This window comes from Coturnix japonica, chromosome 14 (genome assembly GCF_001577835.2).
Source record: "Coturnix japonica isolate 7356 chromosome 14, Coturnix japonica 2.1, whole genome shotgun sequence".
In the NCBI taxonomy this organism is placed as follows: Eukaryota; Metazoa; Chordata; class Aves; order Galliformes; family Phasianidae; genus Coturnix; species Coturnix japonica.
The window spans coordinates 7813211-7832938 of record NC_029529.1 but is presented as its reverse complement, the minus strand read 5'-3'; the positions used below and the strand labels follow the sequence as shown (position 1 = coordinate 7832938).

Below are 19728 nucleotides of genomic sequence, written 5' to 3'. Positions count from 1 at the left end.
CATTCCCAGTCTGGCTTTACCCAATTAATCTGTAAGAAATGTAAAATTTGCTGAATGGCAAACGCCATTCGAAAGGAACATGAACTGCTGAGGTTCAGTGCCTGACTGAAATGAGGCGGCATCAATTTAGACCAGCTCCAAGTTACCACTTTCAGTTCTCAACTAAGATAATGCAAATTGTCAAATCACAATTATTTCTACTCAAGATTTATGCAAGTGATGAAATATGTCTTCTCAGCTTCGAAACGTACTCAGGGATGATGGATGGTTTTTCTTTTTTGCCTGAATTCTGGACAAACTAGGATTCGAAGGTATTTTTAGTGCAACTTCATGCTACTGCAGACAGATAGCTTTACATTAAGTTGAAATAAATTCATACTGCTTTAAGATGCAAACACACTTGGACATCCCATTTCTCTGGATGATAGTATTTTCCATCTCCATGTCCAAACCCAAAAGGCTTTCTATTATTCAAAGAAAACTGCAGCACTGGTGTTCAACAATATGTCCTTCCTTAAGAAGGGAAAGGAACTTGCACTGCACGTTCAGTCTCCCTTACGTTTAGTTACCATCTGAACGAGGATTTCATTTCTTTTCCCAGTCTTATCCATCAAGGGACAAATCCAGGTGCCGTCCTGTGGTTTTGTTTCCAGCTCTCATAAGACCAAGTGCTTCCCCCCTCCAATGATCCCCCGCTTATTTTTACATTGGGTATGAATCCCTCGGAAGCAGCTCTGCGATGTGAGAAGGGCTCAGCATGTGCGGGCAGCCCAAGGAATCCATGTCGCCCAGCAGAACCAGGAGGAGCCGCCAGCAGTGCCCTGAGGGAACATGTGGGTCCCCCAGCAGCCCAGCCAGCCAGCCCCATGCTGCTCACTGCTGAGAACATTATTAGTGAGCATCCAAAGCAAACAGCTCGCCTTCGTCTCCCCAGACAAACTACTGCCATACTCTTTTTCTTTCTAATATTTCTGTCTTCTAATTCTTCTGGCTTATTGCTCAATCCTTCTATGGGGATTCATAGCAAATACAGAGAATAATATCTTTCCTACTTTCAGATATTAAGATGGATCATTATTCCTCCTGACATGTTAGAAGATATTTATCAGTATGAGTTATGAGGCCTTTCTGACTGTGAAGATTTAAACATCGATTTAATGCCAACTTAAAGACTCCTAAAAGTGTTGGAGATTGCATTAGATAAATAATTTAACAATAAAAGGTATATCAAGGCAGACATTATTGCAACCTTCTGCCAATCAATCACCATTTTCCATGTTTATCCAATTTCCATCTCAAGGATCTGTACATCAAATTGCCCAGACATATAGGACACAACTGAAATAACTTCATCATTGAATGAAATTGCATGGCCATTAAAATTCTCTAAAATCAAGATAGCTGACATTATGTTAAATATTGGCTTCGGTTCCGTAGGGTAATAAATTCTGACCTAAATCCAATCTTTCATGGATAGCTGATTCAAAATGAAAAATTACTGTTTAGTCATTTTACCTAAGGAAAATTTCTATGGAAACCAAACACAGCCCGGGGCGGTTTCTGAAATATATGATAATTAAAAACACAACTCCCATCCTAGGCATCCTGAAACAAAGTGAATGGATTTGTTTTGGTGCACAAAACTCAGATGTGTTAATAGCTACCAAATTGAGACGTTGTGGCTCTCCCTGGTCTCTGATGCAGAAGCAATCAATCAACGTATGGTACAGCTCACACACCTTACAGACAGCAGGAAGCCCCTAAAGCTCCTGCAACAGGGCAAAAGTGCTGGGCTGGGCAGATAAAAGCAGAGAAGTAATGCAGCAGAATTCTGCTCTGATCTCACATTTGGGCATTGCTGTGGACTCAGAAAAAAAAAAAACATTATTCTGTATATTCTGTAGCTATACTACTAACACACTTTGCTTTCAATATTTCATGGGAATCTTTGGTCTGTCTTCATCTCCTGGCAGGAAACAGTAGAATTACGCAAAAAAACACCTCAGCTCCACATAGTCTGCCTCTGCTGTGGCTTGGCAAACCCAGCATGTGCTACACGGAAGTCTTGTTATTCCCAATTAATCTCAGCAGCTGCCTCAGCTCTCATTAGCTGTTTGCTTATGCTGGCTGGCAAGGTGGGCAACTGAGCCAGGCTTGGCTGTCCTTCCCAGCTCTCCCTTTTGTAAGGGAGTAATCCTTACCATGCTCTCAAGTAAGTGATCAAAGATGACTCCTCCTGAAACATAGGGAATGACTTTGGTCCACATCTTCAAAGATGTTCAAAGACTTACAGAAGTGCAATTAATTAGAAATTATTTCAGAGCATCTACACCCAGATCCCATGCAAAAGAAAAAAATACAAACAGGTAACACATGCATTGCAAGAAATTCTTCTTTTAAACTTCATTTTTCCTGCCTACCATTCAGTGAATTACCCAGAATGAATCACAGCTCACAAATAGATGGAGAACATGGAAACGTTCAGTTCTGTTTAGTCATGTTACTGTCAAGCTCACCAATATTATGCAGCACAGTAATACACAACATACACAGAACATTTCAGTCTAAAAGCGGTTGAAAATACTCTGCTGCACAGTAGTAGCTACTGGCTGGCTGGAAGCCTTGATTTCCAATTAAAAGCACAGATGAGTAAGCAGCAAGAGCAGTGCTTCAGCTGCAATTTACAACAGAAGGGTGCATTCTCACTGGCAAAGTGTTTCTCTGGTGTTCTGATGAGTTACACAAATGAATCAAGACTTCAACAAAACACTTTGCCCTCAGTTTGGGCAAGCAAGTGTCCAGAAAACAGAAGCAATCACCTTGCAGCAATGAGGATGATACAAGCAATTACAGTTAGAATTAGCTACTGGCAGACCTGTCTGGCTCAGCAGTGGTTTCCCATGAGCTCCCACCATCCTTACAGTGACATCCACTGGAGGGATGGAGATAGGAGAGCACCCACCACAAGAACTGGTTGTTAGAATCTGGCTCCGGTGAGCGCTGGGAGAGGGAACCAAGAAATTCCTCTGCCTCCTTGGAGGCTGGTGAGAAAACCAGACAAGGAAAACAATGGAATTCTGGCATGGACTTTTCAATAGGGCCAGGACTTGAAAACCAAGATCTCGATACGAACAGTTTGTGAGTAAGACTGAAAATAGAACACGTTAGAGTTGCACGTGCATTAAAGCAGATACTGGGAGTTGGGAGCACTACTCTTCCTTACGTAGGTGCCAATCAGGAATGACTTCTTAGACACAACTGGATGATAAATCAGTGACTTATCATGGATATTAAAGCAGAGAATCAGGGCTATTCACATCTAACAAGCTCCTGAACACCCAAAGACAAGCATTTATCTGGAAGACTAAACACACACGGAGCAATTTCAAAATCTTATCCGAGGCTGCACTCCTACAGTCTCTTGTCATTCATTTTTTCTATACCAGTCTTGATTACTCAGGGAGAAAAAAGACTGATGTTTTAAAACTACCTTCCGTGTAAGAAATACTTGCACAGAAACAACTAAATCGTGGTTTTCTTAAAATAGCATTAATGTCCTACAAGATTGGCTTCATGCCTAGTCTGCTGGCATTTTAATTCAGGGTAGATCCCTTCAGCAACTCCTCCTCGTTCCCAAGGAAAAACACTACAAAACAGCCTGTGGTCTCATAAGGCCCAGTGACTCCCTAAATATATCAAATACGTGTACTCGTCTGAAAACGTGCCTGAAGCAGGGTATATTCCCTCTAACTGCATATCAAATCCTGGAGCAAACTCTGTGAACAGTCAAGGCATCTATTTCAAGCAGCCACAAGGCAGGAAAATTCTCTGGGCCAGCTCAGAGGAGGAAATTAAATGTAAAGGCTTTTCCCTCTGATTATTTTAGAAGCAATGCAGACTATGCCTCTGTCTTCAAACCGAACAGTGGCTGCCTTGAGCTGCAGCTAACATGGGATTGCTGCGACACAGCAGTCCCCTCTCCTCAATGCAACAGCTCATCAGATGGAGGTTCCTGTGAAAACCAGTATTCCTTTCCCATGCTTAGAGACATACAGTTTAGAAATGCAGAGCTGAATCAGTAGCGAGTCAGCCCCAGCAATCTCCTACCCTTCATGACAATGTAGACACAACACTGAAAGCAAACCTGAAAGTTACTGTTGCCCATTAACATTTAATGCACACCAGTGACACACAGTTTTGTTACGGTTGCAAAATCAGTTTAGGGGAGAACTAACATTAACGCTGCTCACACAACCTTAATTTAAACTGGATTCAGTCCTACCGAGCTTCATACCGCACAGATTCCTGCTCAGCACTGAATAGGAGAACTCAGATGCAATGCTTTCACTTAAACATTTATCCACTGAATCACTGCAATGATTCCACATTGGAAGCCTAACAGCTATTTTACATGAAAAACTGCTGGCATGGCTTGAATTTTCCTACCACAAAACACTTTTAAAACATATTTTCTGATTTTCGATATTTTTCATTTTAAACCCTACCAGCTCCCACCACCAACCTCCTTTTGCTTCAATCATACCCATCTCATCCCCAGTGCTCCAACTATGCACACTGCAGGAGCATCGGCCCCTGCTCAAGCACTTTCCTTTCATTACTTTCATCATTCATTACTACACACGCAGTAATCTTAATCCAAGTGCTCACTAAGCCCCTGCTGCCCACTTGGCCATTAGCTGCTCCCACACCTGCCCCGCTGCCCCTCTAATGTTCCCTAAACTGACAGCATTTTCCAGAACAGTGATTTGGTGACAACTAGGGCTGCTGGGCTGTGAATTTTTCAGCCTTCCTGCCCTTTGTTTCTTGTGCTGTGCAGTGCTCTCAGCGCTTCCTTAAGATGCCACTTGCCAATACTTGTCTGCCATCAAGTTTGCTGCCCTGTTCATTTCCCTTACAAGATGTGCACATACTTTCCATCTACAATGATGTCCAGTTTCTGAGGATAAACCATTAATTTGGTGCCCTTCCCCAGGAACTTCTCTTCCATGAGCAAAGAGAAGAGTTTGGGCAGCTTTTGCATCAAGACAGCATCGCCCTTCTGTTCCAGTGACCAAGTGCTCTAGGCACACAATAAAAACACAGCCTTTCCATCTGATCCCTGACTGAAAATCCAGTCCATTGGCAGCAGCTTAGCAGCACTTTGGGTCCCAACACATACACGTACTTGTGGCACATAGGCTATTCTTTGGTCTCCATCCATACAATGAGGTAGGGTCCATTTTCAGCCAAAACAACTAAGTGTCTTTCCATTACTCAGCCATATTCTAATTTTATCTGTCAAAACATGCACACGTGGCAATAAAAAAGTCAACCCAAGAATCACTACCACTGTGCATTACTACTGAAACCTTTTTTTCCCCCTCTTTACAGCGCCACAGCTTCACTCATTTCAGTATTGCTGGCTCTGCTTCACACGTAGCTGAGGGCACACAGGAGGCACACCACATTTCAGAAGCTCACTTCACCTAAAACTCAAGCACTGAATCTTGAAACTGCTTTTTATAATGAAAGAAGTGCTGGAACACAGTTTCCAGAAGAGAACACAATCTCTCTACATGGTGTAATTACAACTTGGTGTTCTGCAGAATAACGGCACATGGCTTAAATGCTATTAATTGTAAGCAGTTTTGTTCCACAGGATGTTGTTCGCTGATAACTACTCAATTAGTGTTATTTTGCAATTAGTCTACTCACAGTAAATTTATTGCAACCAGAGTCATCTATGGTGCAGCAAATTAAAATGCTGTCTGGGCTGTATGTGCAGTGGCTCTTAAACCGTGCGTAGCTCATCACAGTTATTTTGTCACACTGACAGATTAGAGGTGCAGGAAAGCAGCAGCCACTGTGTCACTGGCAAGTCTAAAACCAGGAGAAAAAGATAAATTTGGGGTCCAGTCACCCTTAGATCAAACCCAGTCAGTACATAAATGCAATGCCAAAATTGTGAGAGCTAAACAAAGGTATGCATTTACATGTCACTGTGTGCTTACCCATGCATATACAGAGGGTGAAATTTAATATTTGCTTAGTTAAAGCTCCCATTCTTCTAAAATTATACAGAGGATTCTCCCATTTCCATGCTTTGAAGAACTGCTCTGCTCCACCTTGTGAGTATTTGGCATCTGTGAGGCTTATCCCCTCTCTTCCTGCAAATCAACCTCCTTCTGCAGAGTGCTTTGAAGTGTTCAGCCACACACACTGCAGGCATAAAGACTGTCACTACCTGTGCATATTATACAGTAAACAGAGCACCAGAGCCTTCTTCTCATAGCTTGAAAACAGAAAGAAGGCGGTGTTTTCTAACACGAAATGGAGCATTCTACTCAGGAGCACGTGAGAAATGCCAATCTCCTGCCTCAGTGTGCCAGAGCAGTATCATCACTAAGAGACTCAAGGGAAAGCAGTCTGATCTGCAAAGAACTTTTTCAGTGCTGATGAATTATGTGGAAACAGAGTAGCTTGATTACTTTTCTACTTTATTTATGAGTTGGGTTTACACAATAGGGATGAACGTAGCAGAAAACTGCTAAGACAACAGTAGAGCCAACGGGAAATAAATTGGGCTCACCTGAGGCAGCTTTCCTGGGGACTTTTCTTTTGCCAGAACTACATCTTAGAAACCACCTCTCAAAGAAACTGTTACTTATTTTTGGTCTATCCAAAGCCACAGATCTGGGTCAAGCATAAACCCAGATGGATAATAAACAACAAGGTTTAGGCCAGAGATAGAGCAGCCTGTAGAAGCTGGCACCCAGGAGGGCTGATGCAGAAACCACTCAGCACCACAACTGATGACTCACAGACCCAGTACCAAGCACTAAGGAGAACTGTGCATCCAGCTAACTTGCATGCCAAGGGACTCAGAGCTGTCATGATTCACATCAAAGCCAAAAGCATGGAATTCAGGGACTGATGCAGCCAGCAGGCCCAAAGTTGGGCTACTTTAATTGCAGAAGGAAGATCAGCAAGGAAAAGTCCCGGCTTGAGTATACACACCTCTCTTTGGAGTAGTGCAATTGTAATTGTACTGCTGCTCAAATTTTTAGTCACATAGGATCACCATGGCCATCCTAAACTGCATCCTTCCCATGGGAATAAAGGACGCTGTTGGGAAATAATGTGGCACGCATCACTTATGCTTTGCCAAAGGGGTTTAAGATCAGATTCTATGAAAGCCAAGAATTCACATTTCAACTTCCAATTTTTATCAGTGCATCTGACCTAGAGGAGGGCCATGGACAAGGAAGGAGACAGCTTTGCTGAGCAGAACTGAGTCCAGCTCATCTGGGGAGTCAGTGCCTGCATGGCTGGAGACCAGGCTGGAGATGGGCCCAGCAAGGAAGCAGAAAGCCCTGCTGTCTGCAGGCTACTGGTCTTCACACCACATCTGAAAAGAACTGAACTCCCCATGGGATGGCATCAGACTTCTTTTCCGCCCTTACCTTCACTGACTGTATTTCCCCTCAAAACACACCTCTACCAGCTCCAAACACTCCCTTCAAAGCAAAGTGACTTACAAGCTGCCTGCTGCCCTGATCTTAGCTTTGACTACTGGCATCAACACTGAAGATGGTTATATTCCTTTTTTTTCTTTCTTTTTTTTTTTTTTTGCCTATTGCCATTGGAAATACAGTATTTGAAAGAAAAATATGAGCCTCTAAGATTCTGTTCCTGCTGATAACGATTCAAGTGAATGTACAACTGAACATTTATGACATCCAGCTGGATGGAGTCATGTCCATGATTGATAGCAACGCTGAACAACTTTGTGGCTTTGATCAACCAAGACAGGATCCAATGGGATTAAATGTTGGATGACATCTCAATGGAAACTATAGCACTGGGAACACATTTATACATAGAGATAATGGATGAATGTGCTTCTACAACGCATAAATATTTAAACTTTGCAGCTCTGCTGAAAATGGACAGGAAATCTTTTTTCAAACCAAACTGAAAGGGATAGTGCTTGCATGCTAAAAATAAAGACTAACAAGTGCCGGGATGTCTGACTTTTGCTGACAAACAGCACACAGCTTTCTTGATGCATAAACTGGCAAAATGTCTATATACAAACGTCCCCCCTACCAGCCATCTTGACAACAGTTCCCAAATGTTCCCAAAGTTGATGTCCAGCGTTTCGTAAACATCTCCTAATGAAGCTCAATGCCTTTTAGGTATATCTGGAACTGATGACACCTTCGACCAAGGATGTGGCTAGCAGCAGCAGCATGTTCTGCACAGGGCAAGAAAGGTTTGAGACCACAAAACAGAACTCAATCTATGGATCTTTAACAGGGCTGTAAAATTTAACAAAGCAACCAAGTTGTATCATAATAGAATGGCTGAACTGGAACAAGTCCTTAGGAGTACTCTAACACCTACTGATAAGCACTGCACACCTTCAATTCGGGGGTTCCTACAAGTCTAACTTATTAGCCCTGTATTTGGATGTTTCAGAAGTCACTGCTAAGCTTGGATCTCTTCCACAGCTCTGAGATCCCAGCCTGCCTGAGCGCTGACGCCACCTGCATAAGCACTTCATGTCCCACTCAAATATGCTGCTGCTGCTTTATCACTTCCCCATATCAGAGCTCCCAAATCTGTTCCAGAGCAACCCTACATGCAACACAGGACATACAGACTTCTCTGCCAATGAAATCCGGCTGTTGAAGCAGTAAACTTCAGCTGTCAGCATGGGCAGCAGGAAATAACCCCGAGGCAAAGAAAAGTCAACATTTTCCATAAAGATCCATCTGGCTAAGTTAATACTTTCCCAAATTATTCTTCTTAAACAGGACTCGCTGCCTAAAATAAAAATCTGAATGAAACTTAATCACTGTTAACCCAAAAAACTGCACCCACCCACATTCTTTTTACACTTAATATTTTAATGTGTCATATCCCCATAACTCATGAACTGCTAATAAATTAATGTGTATTTTAAAATAAAAGCATACTGGACAATGACTCCATTTCACTGTGCCTTTGGAGGGGAAAAGAGTTTGACAACCAAATACAGCCAAGAACACCAAGATCCTCCTTCTTTTCTCCTCCATCCCACACTAAGTCTACCCAATCACAACCACTGCTCTGAGATGGCGCGTTAAGCAGGTAAGCTGTCAGGCTTAGAAGATGTAAGTAAATATTCCTCATGAAATAAACTAAACATTCTTTTAAAACGAGCACTTTACTATGGTAGAAGTTTACAGCTGAGTAAATGGCAGCTCATGAAGCGTTCTTACCGAAAGGCAGAAATGGGCTAGTGAAATATGCAAAGCAAAACCAAGCCGAGAGACACCTGATGTATCTGACTGCACACAGGAACCACAAGCAACAAATCAAAGCCTGACTTAGGCAACAGTTGGCACCTGGCTCTCTACAGTAGCAGTTTTGGAAATTACTTTAGCTAATTAAACATCACTAAAAACAGAAGCGAGTCACAGAATTGCTTTTTTTTTTTTTTTAATGCTTAAAAAAATAGTTACGTTTCTTACAGTTATCTATTAGTGAAACGTTTAATGGCTCTGGTTCTTAGCTAGAATTCCACTGCAGAAAAGCAGGCAACTCAGTAACAAGATGTGCACCTCAACTGTGCTTTTCTGCATCTGTAGATGAAGCAGATAAATTCTCATATCACATGGCACAATAAAAATCTGGGGGAAGTGAAAAGAAATTCAGCATGAATCTACCAAGGATCCTGTGATACCCATAGAACTCCATCCTCAGATTATCTCTAGCTTTCACAGACTAGAGAATTACATCACTTTTCTGCAGCAAAGCCCGTTTCTTGTCATTAGGAATCCATTTCAATCATATCAAATCTTACCCCCAAGATACTGCTTTATTTCTCCTTCACCGCCTCCCAACTTACCCTCCAGCGTACAGAAACGTGTCACCTTCTCCGGCATCAGCTTTTCATGCTTGTGCTGACAGTACACATCCGCGATCTCCTGTCGACACTGCTTAGTCTTGGCCCGGGACATGGCTGAGATGGCCTCTTTGCCCGTTACCTCACACTTGGGGGGCTGCTCGTACCTCAGTTCAGGAGAGCTGTCTGCAGTTCTTTTCAGAGGCTGCTGTCTGGGAGATGTGTACATGTCCTTCAGGTTGCTGTCGCTGCTGTTCTTTCCAGGCTTATCGTTCAACTGTACCACCTCGTTGGAGCTCTTCCCCAAAAGCGAGTTCTCCTTTACCTTCTCCTCTTCCAGTTTCTTTCTCAAATGCTCCTTTTGCTTGCTAAGGGGCTTTTTCACCAGCTCAGACTGGTGTTTTTGCCTCTGAGTCCTGGGAGCAAAGTTACTGTTATCAATATTTTCAAAGTCCTTGGGGACTGAATTCTCGTTATTGCTGTCTGTTCGTGTTTTCTCTTTTGGTCGGTGGGAAAAATAGCCATCCTATAAATAGGGAGAGAAATTACACTTTTCTTACTACAATACTCACGTTCCATGCATCACAAGCATTTCATACATGAAAATAACAACAAATTATAATTCAGCCTACTGGAAAATGCCACATTAGGGTTCATGACAGAAAGGTTAGGCTGAGGAAGTCACCTGAGCTGCTGACATCAGTGCAGGCAACCACATCCCACACTGCCCTTCATTTCTGAGCTGGGTCTGACTCCATCTGAGATGGAGCAGGGGATTTATACAAGGCTTGTGAGCAGCTGTTAACTGGAGAAGACTTTATCCTGACACCATTAAAATCAATGGCAAAGCTTTCCAGAAAGGCCCACCAGTCCCCACCAAAGCACCCCCCATACCCACACCAGGATGAACATCCTGTCCATAAGGACTGTAATGTTCAAAACACACTATATGAAGGAAAGGAAATGGACATGGTGCAATGTTTGTCTGCTGCAGAATAACGCCGGCCTTCATGATTTCCACCTTCCACCTGTTACCATGGAAACTCAGCCCAGCACTGACTGCAATCGCAGTCAGGGAGGTGCAAAGATGGAGCCATGCTCCTTGCAGTGGTGCCCAGTGCCAGGAGCAGAGGCACTGGGCATAGCCCAGAGCACAGCAGTTCTCTCTGCCCATCACACAGCACTGTGAGGTGCCCAGAGGCTGTGGGGTTTGCTCCTTGCAGATGTTCAGAAGCCACCTGGATGTGGGCCTGAGCAAGGGACTATGGAGCAACATCCCTCAAAGACTAGGCATGAGAAAGGCACGCACACTGTAAGGCTGCAGAACTGCTAACAGCAGAAAAGGGGGGGTGGGACAGCACAGCGTTGTGGGCACCACATCCTCTAGACACAGTGGAGGCTGAGGATGGCCTTGGCTGGAAGTGTCCTTCACCAGCACTTCTAAGCCTTTGTCACTCTTTATGCTGTCTTGAGCTGCTCATATTCTCATGGGGATCAGAAAGGCATGAAAGAAATCCTCAGCAAAAGGGCAGAATTAATTTTGAGAATGTACAAAGAAGAGCAGAACACCTGAGTTCTCCCAAACACTGATGAGAGCTGGCTACGTGGCTCCCTTCAGACCTCCGCAAACCTCTCCTGACTGGCACGCAATTGACACACTGAATGAATACATTCACAAGAGAAAGTCTGTAAGACAGAAAAGAAAAAAAAGGACAATCCCACGGATCCCAGGGACATCAGAGAGCATGGCAATCTGTTTGAGAAAAGACAGAGAAGGCCAGAATGAGAGGCACCTGTATGTGTAAATGAATAGGAAATGGGAACCTCTGCTCCAGCCGCAGAAGCTGCCCTCAGGCTAACAGGTAGCACTTTTAGACTCATGGAACAGGCAGTATCTCCACTTATTATAGTGCTCAACAGCATACAAAAGCAAGGGGAATAGTTACTAAAACATTTGATGACCAGATAATAAATATTGATATTCTTCTTTTTCTGCTCAGCATTCTTTCCACTCCTGTTAGACTAAGCAGCCAGAAAGCAGGGCTTGCCAAATCACAGCAGTGGCTAACGATGACTGATGGGAGCCATCCTTAGCACCTACCAACCACATCTCACATCCCAAACATTTCACCAGCACTAGCTAATTGTTTCTCCCACCTCTTCTGCAAAGGGCTCTTTCACAGTCAGATTTCAGTGACGAAAGAGGTTGTGATAATGACTTGTCCAAGGTCATGCAGCAAGCTGGTATTGCTTTGACCTCTGCAGCTCAGCAACGAGTAATGTTTGAACAGTTCATTCATTAGAAGATCAGATTTTGTGAGCGACCGAAGCGATTCCCATCCACAAATCTCTCTCATTTTTAAGAGTAGAAAGCACACAAACTCATTTTTTTCTTTCTAGTTTTTATATAAAGGAGTAAGATTTTTATAATTCATATCTCAGTGAAGGAACATAACAAAAAATCCCATCAAAAACAGTTTCAAGGCAGGAGTTGTTCCTACGAACAATCAAGCAAAGAATTCCTCTATTTACAGAGCCCTGCTCCTTTTACTTATCCTGCATCTCCAATGTATCTTCAAAATAAATAAATAAATAAAAATGAAAGACTCCTGACCCAAAACATCTCTTCCAAGATGCTGCTGCTCTGAGTAATGGCCCAATGCTTCAAATGTTTGATGGCCAACAAGTTCCCTTTCTTGTTCAGCCAACTTCTGAACCTCAGGTTGGTGATGCCAGTAGCACACTTTGACTTGCTTTATCTTAATTCACTGATAGAAACATCTTGCATTTGTATACACAAAACAGATCTAATAACTTAACTGCTCTGCAGACACACTTCCTCTAAGCTGCTGCTGGATATCACCTTTCCATCCCACTCTACGCTCCAGTTACATATGTGGAATATGAAGGAAAATATGAAAGAGCAAATAAGAACTGTCCCACAACCAGCACACTGATAAATGAGAGGAGAGCAGAATTCCACTATTTTTTGCCTTTTTTTCCCCCCCAGTAATTCTTCTAATGCCCACAGTAAGAAATTGGTGTGAATGCTCTGCCCTCAGCCCCTACCTGATGATGCCCCATTCAGACCCCTCCATAGCACAGTTAAGCCTTGACGGATGAGGTGTGGGGCCCCTCCTCTTACAAACAGCATCTGACATGATAGGAGAGCGGTAGAAAGCTGTGATGAAACCTCAGGAGAAAAAAGCAAAGTAAACAGAGATTTTACTGGCATAAGGTTCACCTCTTCAAACTCTTCTCTCCCTTCAAGTGCTTTGCTCCCCTCTGGGAAATGCCTTTTTGTGTGTACACGCTGGAATTTGAGAAGACAAATGTATCACAAGCGCTTCAAAGGCAGACACAAAACTAAGCTGGGCTTTAATCGCTGCCTGCCTGGGGGCACGGAGAAGACCACAAAAGCTCTGCAGAAACAGCATCTGGGAGGAGCGAGGGCTAAAAATACAGCCCAACTGCAGAACAGCTGTGCCAACCAGGAGGCGTGTATGTACATCAGTGCATACAGAACAAAAACGAACAGAGTACTGAACAACTGCTACAGCTGGACACGGTCCGATTGCAGACTCACGTGAGCCCGGTGCTCCCACACCTGCTGATGCAAACATGGAATACCAACAAGCCCAAAATCCCCATTCACCTCTTAACAACTCATTTCTTTCTCAACAACTTTCACCAATCACGCACAGTGTAATGGTTTCAAGGCAGGACCCGCACATGTCAGCAGGACAAGCTTTGCAGGGAGAGGACATGAAGCTCAGCACTTTAAAGCTCATGACAGCAGCAGCTGCTGACAATAAACTGCATTCATCAGCAAAGTTTGAAAGTACAGACAAAAGCAGCACATGTGGGCTTAGGCAGGCTACAGGAAGATGGATTTCTCTTGCTCTGTAATACTTATTTTACTATGTAGGATTCACTGCAGACTTTGTGCCATGGATGTCTAACATGTTCAAGTCAGGACAAAGAAATCCTGGAGAAAGATCACAGTGAAACCACATACTACCAGTTCCGGCAGTGCTTTACAATCTGTATCAGAGTGTTTGCTGTTTGTAAGGCATCCTTCCCAGCTCTGACCCATACTTCCATTACAGCTCCTGTCTGACTTTGGCTGTGCTTCTCCTACAGCCTGGGAACCACACTGGGGACAAACCATAAACCTGCATTTGCACATCTTTTTTGTGCAATGTCTGTAGCTCAGCTGACAAATATACAGCTCCTGCTGCCATTCTATTTCTGCAGAGAGGTGCCAATCAGGTCAAAATACTTTTTTTTTTTCCCACATTTTAAATGCCAGCTCTGTCTACAGCCTTTATAAAGAAAGAAACCTTTGGTTTCTTTAGTACCTTGCATCGCTTTGAAAGCATTGCATTTCAAAGCTCAGATGTGACACTGTCATGTCTATCATCAAACAGCCCAAGAGAAGGATTTCTACAAACACAATTTTTAGGTCCTAACTATATCTGATCCTCAGTAGGTCAGGGAGAGGTGAAGTGCCATGCACAGAAGTCCTACAGATGCTACACAGATGGAGGGACCATATACAAGCAAGCCCTGAATTGAAGTGCTCATAGTCTTTCCCTGACACGACTTATTTCCTCTCCAAGTACAAAGCCCTGGGCCTGCTGGGCTGACAAGCACGTATCTATCACAGCTCCATCCCACACAAAGCTGGCATCGTTCCACAACGTAACACAGACATCAGGATGTGCAGCACGCAGCCGCTGGGCAGTGCCTCAGGGGGTACAGGACCATCTATTCAGCCAGTCCTGAGACCAGGAAGGATTTAAACAGCACTACATGAGAAGATAATTAAAACAAGTCTCCTCTTTGTTCAACATTAATTACAGCTCTGTGACATCTTATTTTGTAATGCTAGTTAATTACTCAATAATACCTTCCAACTGCCAAGGAAGTCAGCGGATGGCATCCCTACAAGGGCTACTCCTGGAGCACAGCCCTACTCCCATGCTCCGACCTTGGCACACTCAAGGGCTGTTTTTAAGTCAAACCACAGAGAATCACAGAATGGTTTGGGTTGGAAAGGGCCTCAAAGACCAGAATTCTGCAAGAATCCATGGGAAAAAATGAAAAAAAATCTACCAAAACATCATCTCCATCACTGCAGAATAAATCAGTGTGTTTGTCTGGAGTCGGCCCAACTCATCTGCCAGTCGCATACCAAAGGATGGTCGCCATCACAATGGTAGCAAATAGTAATGTATTTATTTATTTCTAACAAAAAAGTCATTGCAAAGGGTTTCTGAGGCTGAGCATAACACAAAGTACCACCATTGGAGCTGCGCTGATGATTGCAGCACCCTGCAGACATCTTGTTGCTCTGTCAGAATGAACATGAAATTAAGGGCTTCCGTCGAGGACGTGGCTGATGGGCCATGAGACCTTGAAAAATGAGTGCTTCTGGCAGGTTTGGACAGGAGCACAGCCAGAGAGCAGATGGAGAAGCGACAGCAGATGTTAAAGCAGTTAGCTTTGTCCATATGCTTTTCCATTTTGCTGTAATAAGTACATTGTACTTTAAGCGTCAGAGGCTGAAGACTTGTGAGAATCATTCTGTGAGCAATGTATGAACCGACTTCGTGCCTGACATTAAAGAGAGAGGTATAAAGGGTGGAAACAAATCTATTGATTTTGAACTTGAAAGCTGGTTGAGATGAAAGATGTAACGGCATCAAATACAGTCCACTAGTACATACAAAGATCATGAGAAGAAGTGATCGCTTGGATTTAAAGGGGAATTCTGAGACTTGAAAAAGCACCAGTCCTTCAGGAGACAGCACTAACAAACACCATCACAAAGATATAGGTTGCTCTAAAAGTAACGCCTCCTACCTATTTCCAAGGGAACTGCAACAGAAAGCACAATAACACTATGTAGTAAGAGAAAACTCACAGCTACAAAGCTCTATTTTTCAACATAGACCCCAACAGCGGCTGTGCATTTTTGCCAGTGATGAACAAGAGATCACATGCCATGGTCATACAAAAATCTGCACCAGCAAAGGTGACCCACTGCCCCCACTCCCTGTGCTACATCCACTGCTGGGTCTCCATCAATGTTCAGCAAGCAAGAATATCAACAGGTGCCATTTTTTCTGCATGGAGGAATTCAGTTCCACCCCTTTGCTTCATCCACACTCCCATGTCAGACACCACTGTGTCAGAGTGCCCCTCTGCTGCCATCTGTCACAGGGCAACAACACATAAGGGGATGTTGGATGATCAACCTCTGTTGCCAGCCCACCAACAGCCACCTCCGACATCATGGACCAACTTAATAAAACAAGATACATTACTTTCAGAGCAGCTCTTGTAGAAGCCTCAAAACTTCAGCTGCTTTCCTTGGAACAGCTTTCCTGTTTCTTTTTGCTAGCTCGTGCCTGACTTTGAGTGATTTGGATCATGTAATAATACCACAGAGCACCCCTCAAGAGATGGAACCGATTTTCACATTTCCTGCAGCTCAGTGCAGTGCCTAAATGAGCAGCTCTTTTGCATTAGCAGTAATTTCAAATGTTCATCTGGCTATTAGAGTCTGGGATAAAACTACAGGGAACTGCAAAAGCAAATATCTGCCGTATTTTAAGAACTAACAACCTTCTTTTCTGCTATCTCAAGCTCTTCAGGAAAATCTGTTCTTATGTAGAAGGACTGGAAGATACCTGAGACTATTTTACTTAGTCTGTAACTGAACCTGCTTTACAACCATGAGCTGCCCCCAGCTTACAAGCACTATTTCCTTCCATGCAATGCCCAACCCCACGCTCAGGCAGCTCACAGTGAGGGTGCTGGTGGAGCAGCCACCCTCCAACACTGACAGCATTTTCAATCTCCTGGCCTCACTTCAACTTGACCCCATCTCTGTACAGAGCTCAGCACAAGAGATGATGAAGGACTGACCTGAAGTGCAAAATGCAGTTTCTGAGGAAGCTCAGGAAAACCCTGGAGGTTTGCTTGTCCTTTTTCTCTCTTTTAGTTATTTTTTTTTTTGCCCACAGCTCCTTCCCAAGGGAAGGCGGATGGTACGATCCTCCCAACAAACACAAAGGAGCTTCATGCCCAGACATGAAGGAGCCTACATGAAGTCATCACTTTCTCAAAGGAAAGGTAATTTAAGTGACTTTTTGTATTAATACCCGTTATCTCCTGTGCTCCTTGAAAAGGACCTTTCAAGCAACATTTGAAATATACTGCAGCTTCATAGAGCAAAAGAAGCAATCACAACTCATACCCCATAGATGTGTGGAAGAAGGGCTCTGGCGAGAGCAAATCACAGCACTGGGCCCTGATAGGGTGGGGTGGGCCAGGTAGGTGTTTTCCTGAGGGCTATTCTGCTAATGAAAATAAAACAATGTTTTGTGTATTTAATTACCAGCAAATCGTACTGCTTACTTACATGACAAGGGTGTCCAGACTGCAAACTACCAACACGATAACTACACTGCATACCTGTTACCTGCCAACTTGTTTATCAACTCCCAAACTCACCAAAAGATTTTCCCCCTGCACTGCAGAGCCAGTGACACATCCCACAGCAAATAACACAGCTATGTGAACTGGACTCTTCGCCTTCATCCTTATTTCTCTCAGCCAAAATTGAGCCCATTTACTTTATGTCTTTCAGAGGAGTAGTAAACACTTGAAATTGCTTCCTGATTATTTGTTATTAACTGGATTCCAGCTAACTTCAACTGGAGAACGACTCCAAGTCTAAACAACCTCTAAACAATCTTGGGCAGCCCACAGTGAACTGCTGAGATGCACAATAAGATTTCTGGCAGCTATGGAGATTAAGCATAATTAAAGTATGGATGGTAGAAACCAAAGACCCCCTCACATACAAATGAAAACATCCTTGTAAAATACGGTCAGTTTAACACAAACATATTCAGCCTTAATTAGGTAGAAAATCTATTTAGATAAATACAATACAAAGAATAATAATGAACTTCTGGATTACATTTTGTTACTTGGAGGGAAAATACAACACAAATAAATGGGAAGTAATTGGAGCTTATTTAATAGTCTCAGACTATCAGCTTGAACAACTATAATCGTTAAAGACCCTGCAGTGATCTTCTACTGATAAACGTTGTTAAATCAGAATTACAATATGACAAGCATGAACAGCAAAGCCTATTAATATGAACAGTACTATAAGAAACAGATTAATTCTAAGCTTTTTTCAGCTGCTCAGCACCATGAGAAGACTTTGAACCAACATTCTGGAAGGAAAGGTCTCCACATTTCCTCTATTTTGAACAGGACAGCAATAGGAGCACTTAAATGGCTGCAGGTGAGCAATGGCTGTCCAGCACTGGAAACACATCAGCACAGAGCTCAGCATTCACTGCTCAAAATGAGCCAAGCAGATCCCTTTGGCCAAGTCTCAAGCACTGTCCCTGGACCCTGAGGAGCACGAGGGATGGATGGATGTTTGCAGAACTTACTTGTAGTATAGATCTGGTAAACCTGGCACCACCTCTTGCTGGTGGAAAACCAGCTGCTGCCATTTAATTCCCACCCCTGGAAGACAAGTTTGCTCTAACATCTCCATCCCTTCCCACAGACACAAAGAGATGCTGGGTGGGCTCTTTTACTCCTCTTTCTCCAAGGACAGCTTTGAAGTCCCCTTCGCCAAAAGTTACCTCAGAGCTGCCCCAAACCTTCTGTGCAGCTCATACTCACCCAGCCACGTCCTGCTGGGGCAGAGATGGATGTGCCTGGGCCAGGCCCATTTCATCACAGCCAAAGCCTTTCTCCTGTCATAGCTACATGTGCTTCGGCCAAATTTTCTTCCCCTGTAAACAGGCACGATTCATACAGGCCCATGGTTGTGTGCCAGCCACTAGTAGGAGATGATTTAATTAAATGGAATTAAATCAGTCCTTCATTAAATCAGGCTGAGGCGCTAACATTAACAGGAATGCACCCTGTAATTCTGCACACAGGTCACATCACCAGACCTATCACAGACTGATCAGGACGAGGGGTCAGATCCTGGCCTGTGCCTTCATGGGACATTCTGCAGCTCCCACCTGGAATTCCATCAGAAACAAGGAACTGCTCACACTAAGGCAGAGGCCGCTTCCAACCTGACAGCACTGCCCAGGCAGCATGGAGTAACACTGACTTGGCCAGTCACTTTTGGTAGCCTGTGAATGTGAAGATCCCAAATCACAATGCACTCCATTGTTTTAACTAACACAACTGCCTCAGTGCACCATAAAAGTACTTCCTTCTAAGGGCAACCACAGCAAAGGTTTATATTTACAGCCTGCAGTTTTTATGGTGACCTAGAGCTCTAACTTTGCCTCAGGGACACTAAGGAAGCTCTGCTTCTGAAGGCACGGGGAAGTTCAGCCCATAAGAATGCTTCTTTATTCCTGGTGGCTGCCCCAGGAATATCCCCTCCTATTCTCCTCGCAATCTACCTGCAAGGGAGAAAGCAGTAAATCACGGCTAACAAAATATTTGATCAAAACAGCAGGTTTGGGCTGCGTCACGAAACCTGTTCCAGCAGCACAGGACTGCGCATCAGCAGCTCCACAGCCATACTCCCAGACCTCATCCATGAGCAGCGTGTGGGAAGTCATGCAAGTGACTTCAGCAGCACTAACCTGAGCGAGAAGCAGCCTGCAGCACACATAGAGGTTTGCTGGAGACCAGTCTCTTCCAAATCAGCAAATAAATCAACAAATCAACAAATAAATAGCTGCTAGACAAAACAAGAGCAATAGAGCAATGAAAACCTGCCTTGGCTGTCAAGAAATTTTCATCCCTCTTCCTCCTATTCTGTT

At 43.7% G+C, this 19728-nt stretch overlaps 1 protein-coding gene across 2 annotated transcripts in view; it reads right to left on the bottom strand.

Moving 5' to 3' along the window:
- XYLT1 (xylosyltransferase 1) overlaps window positions 1–19728 on the bottom strand; it is a 138050-nt gene that overhangs the window by 67054 nt on the left and 51268 nt on the right. For both annotated transcript variants that reach the window (XM_015876853.2, XM_015876852.2), the window contains exon 2: window positions 9896–10418. In XM_015876853.2, coding sequence (XP_015732339.1) covers window positions 9896–10418 — 523 coding nt within the window. The remainder of the gene's footprint in view (window positions 1–9895; window positions 10419–19728) is intronic.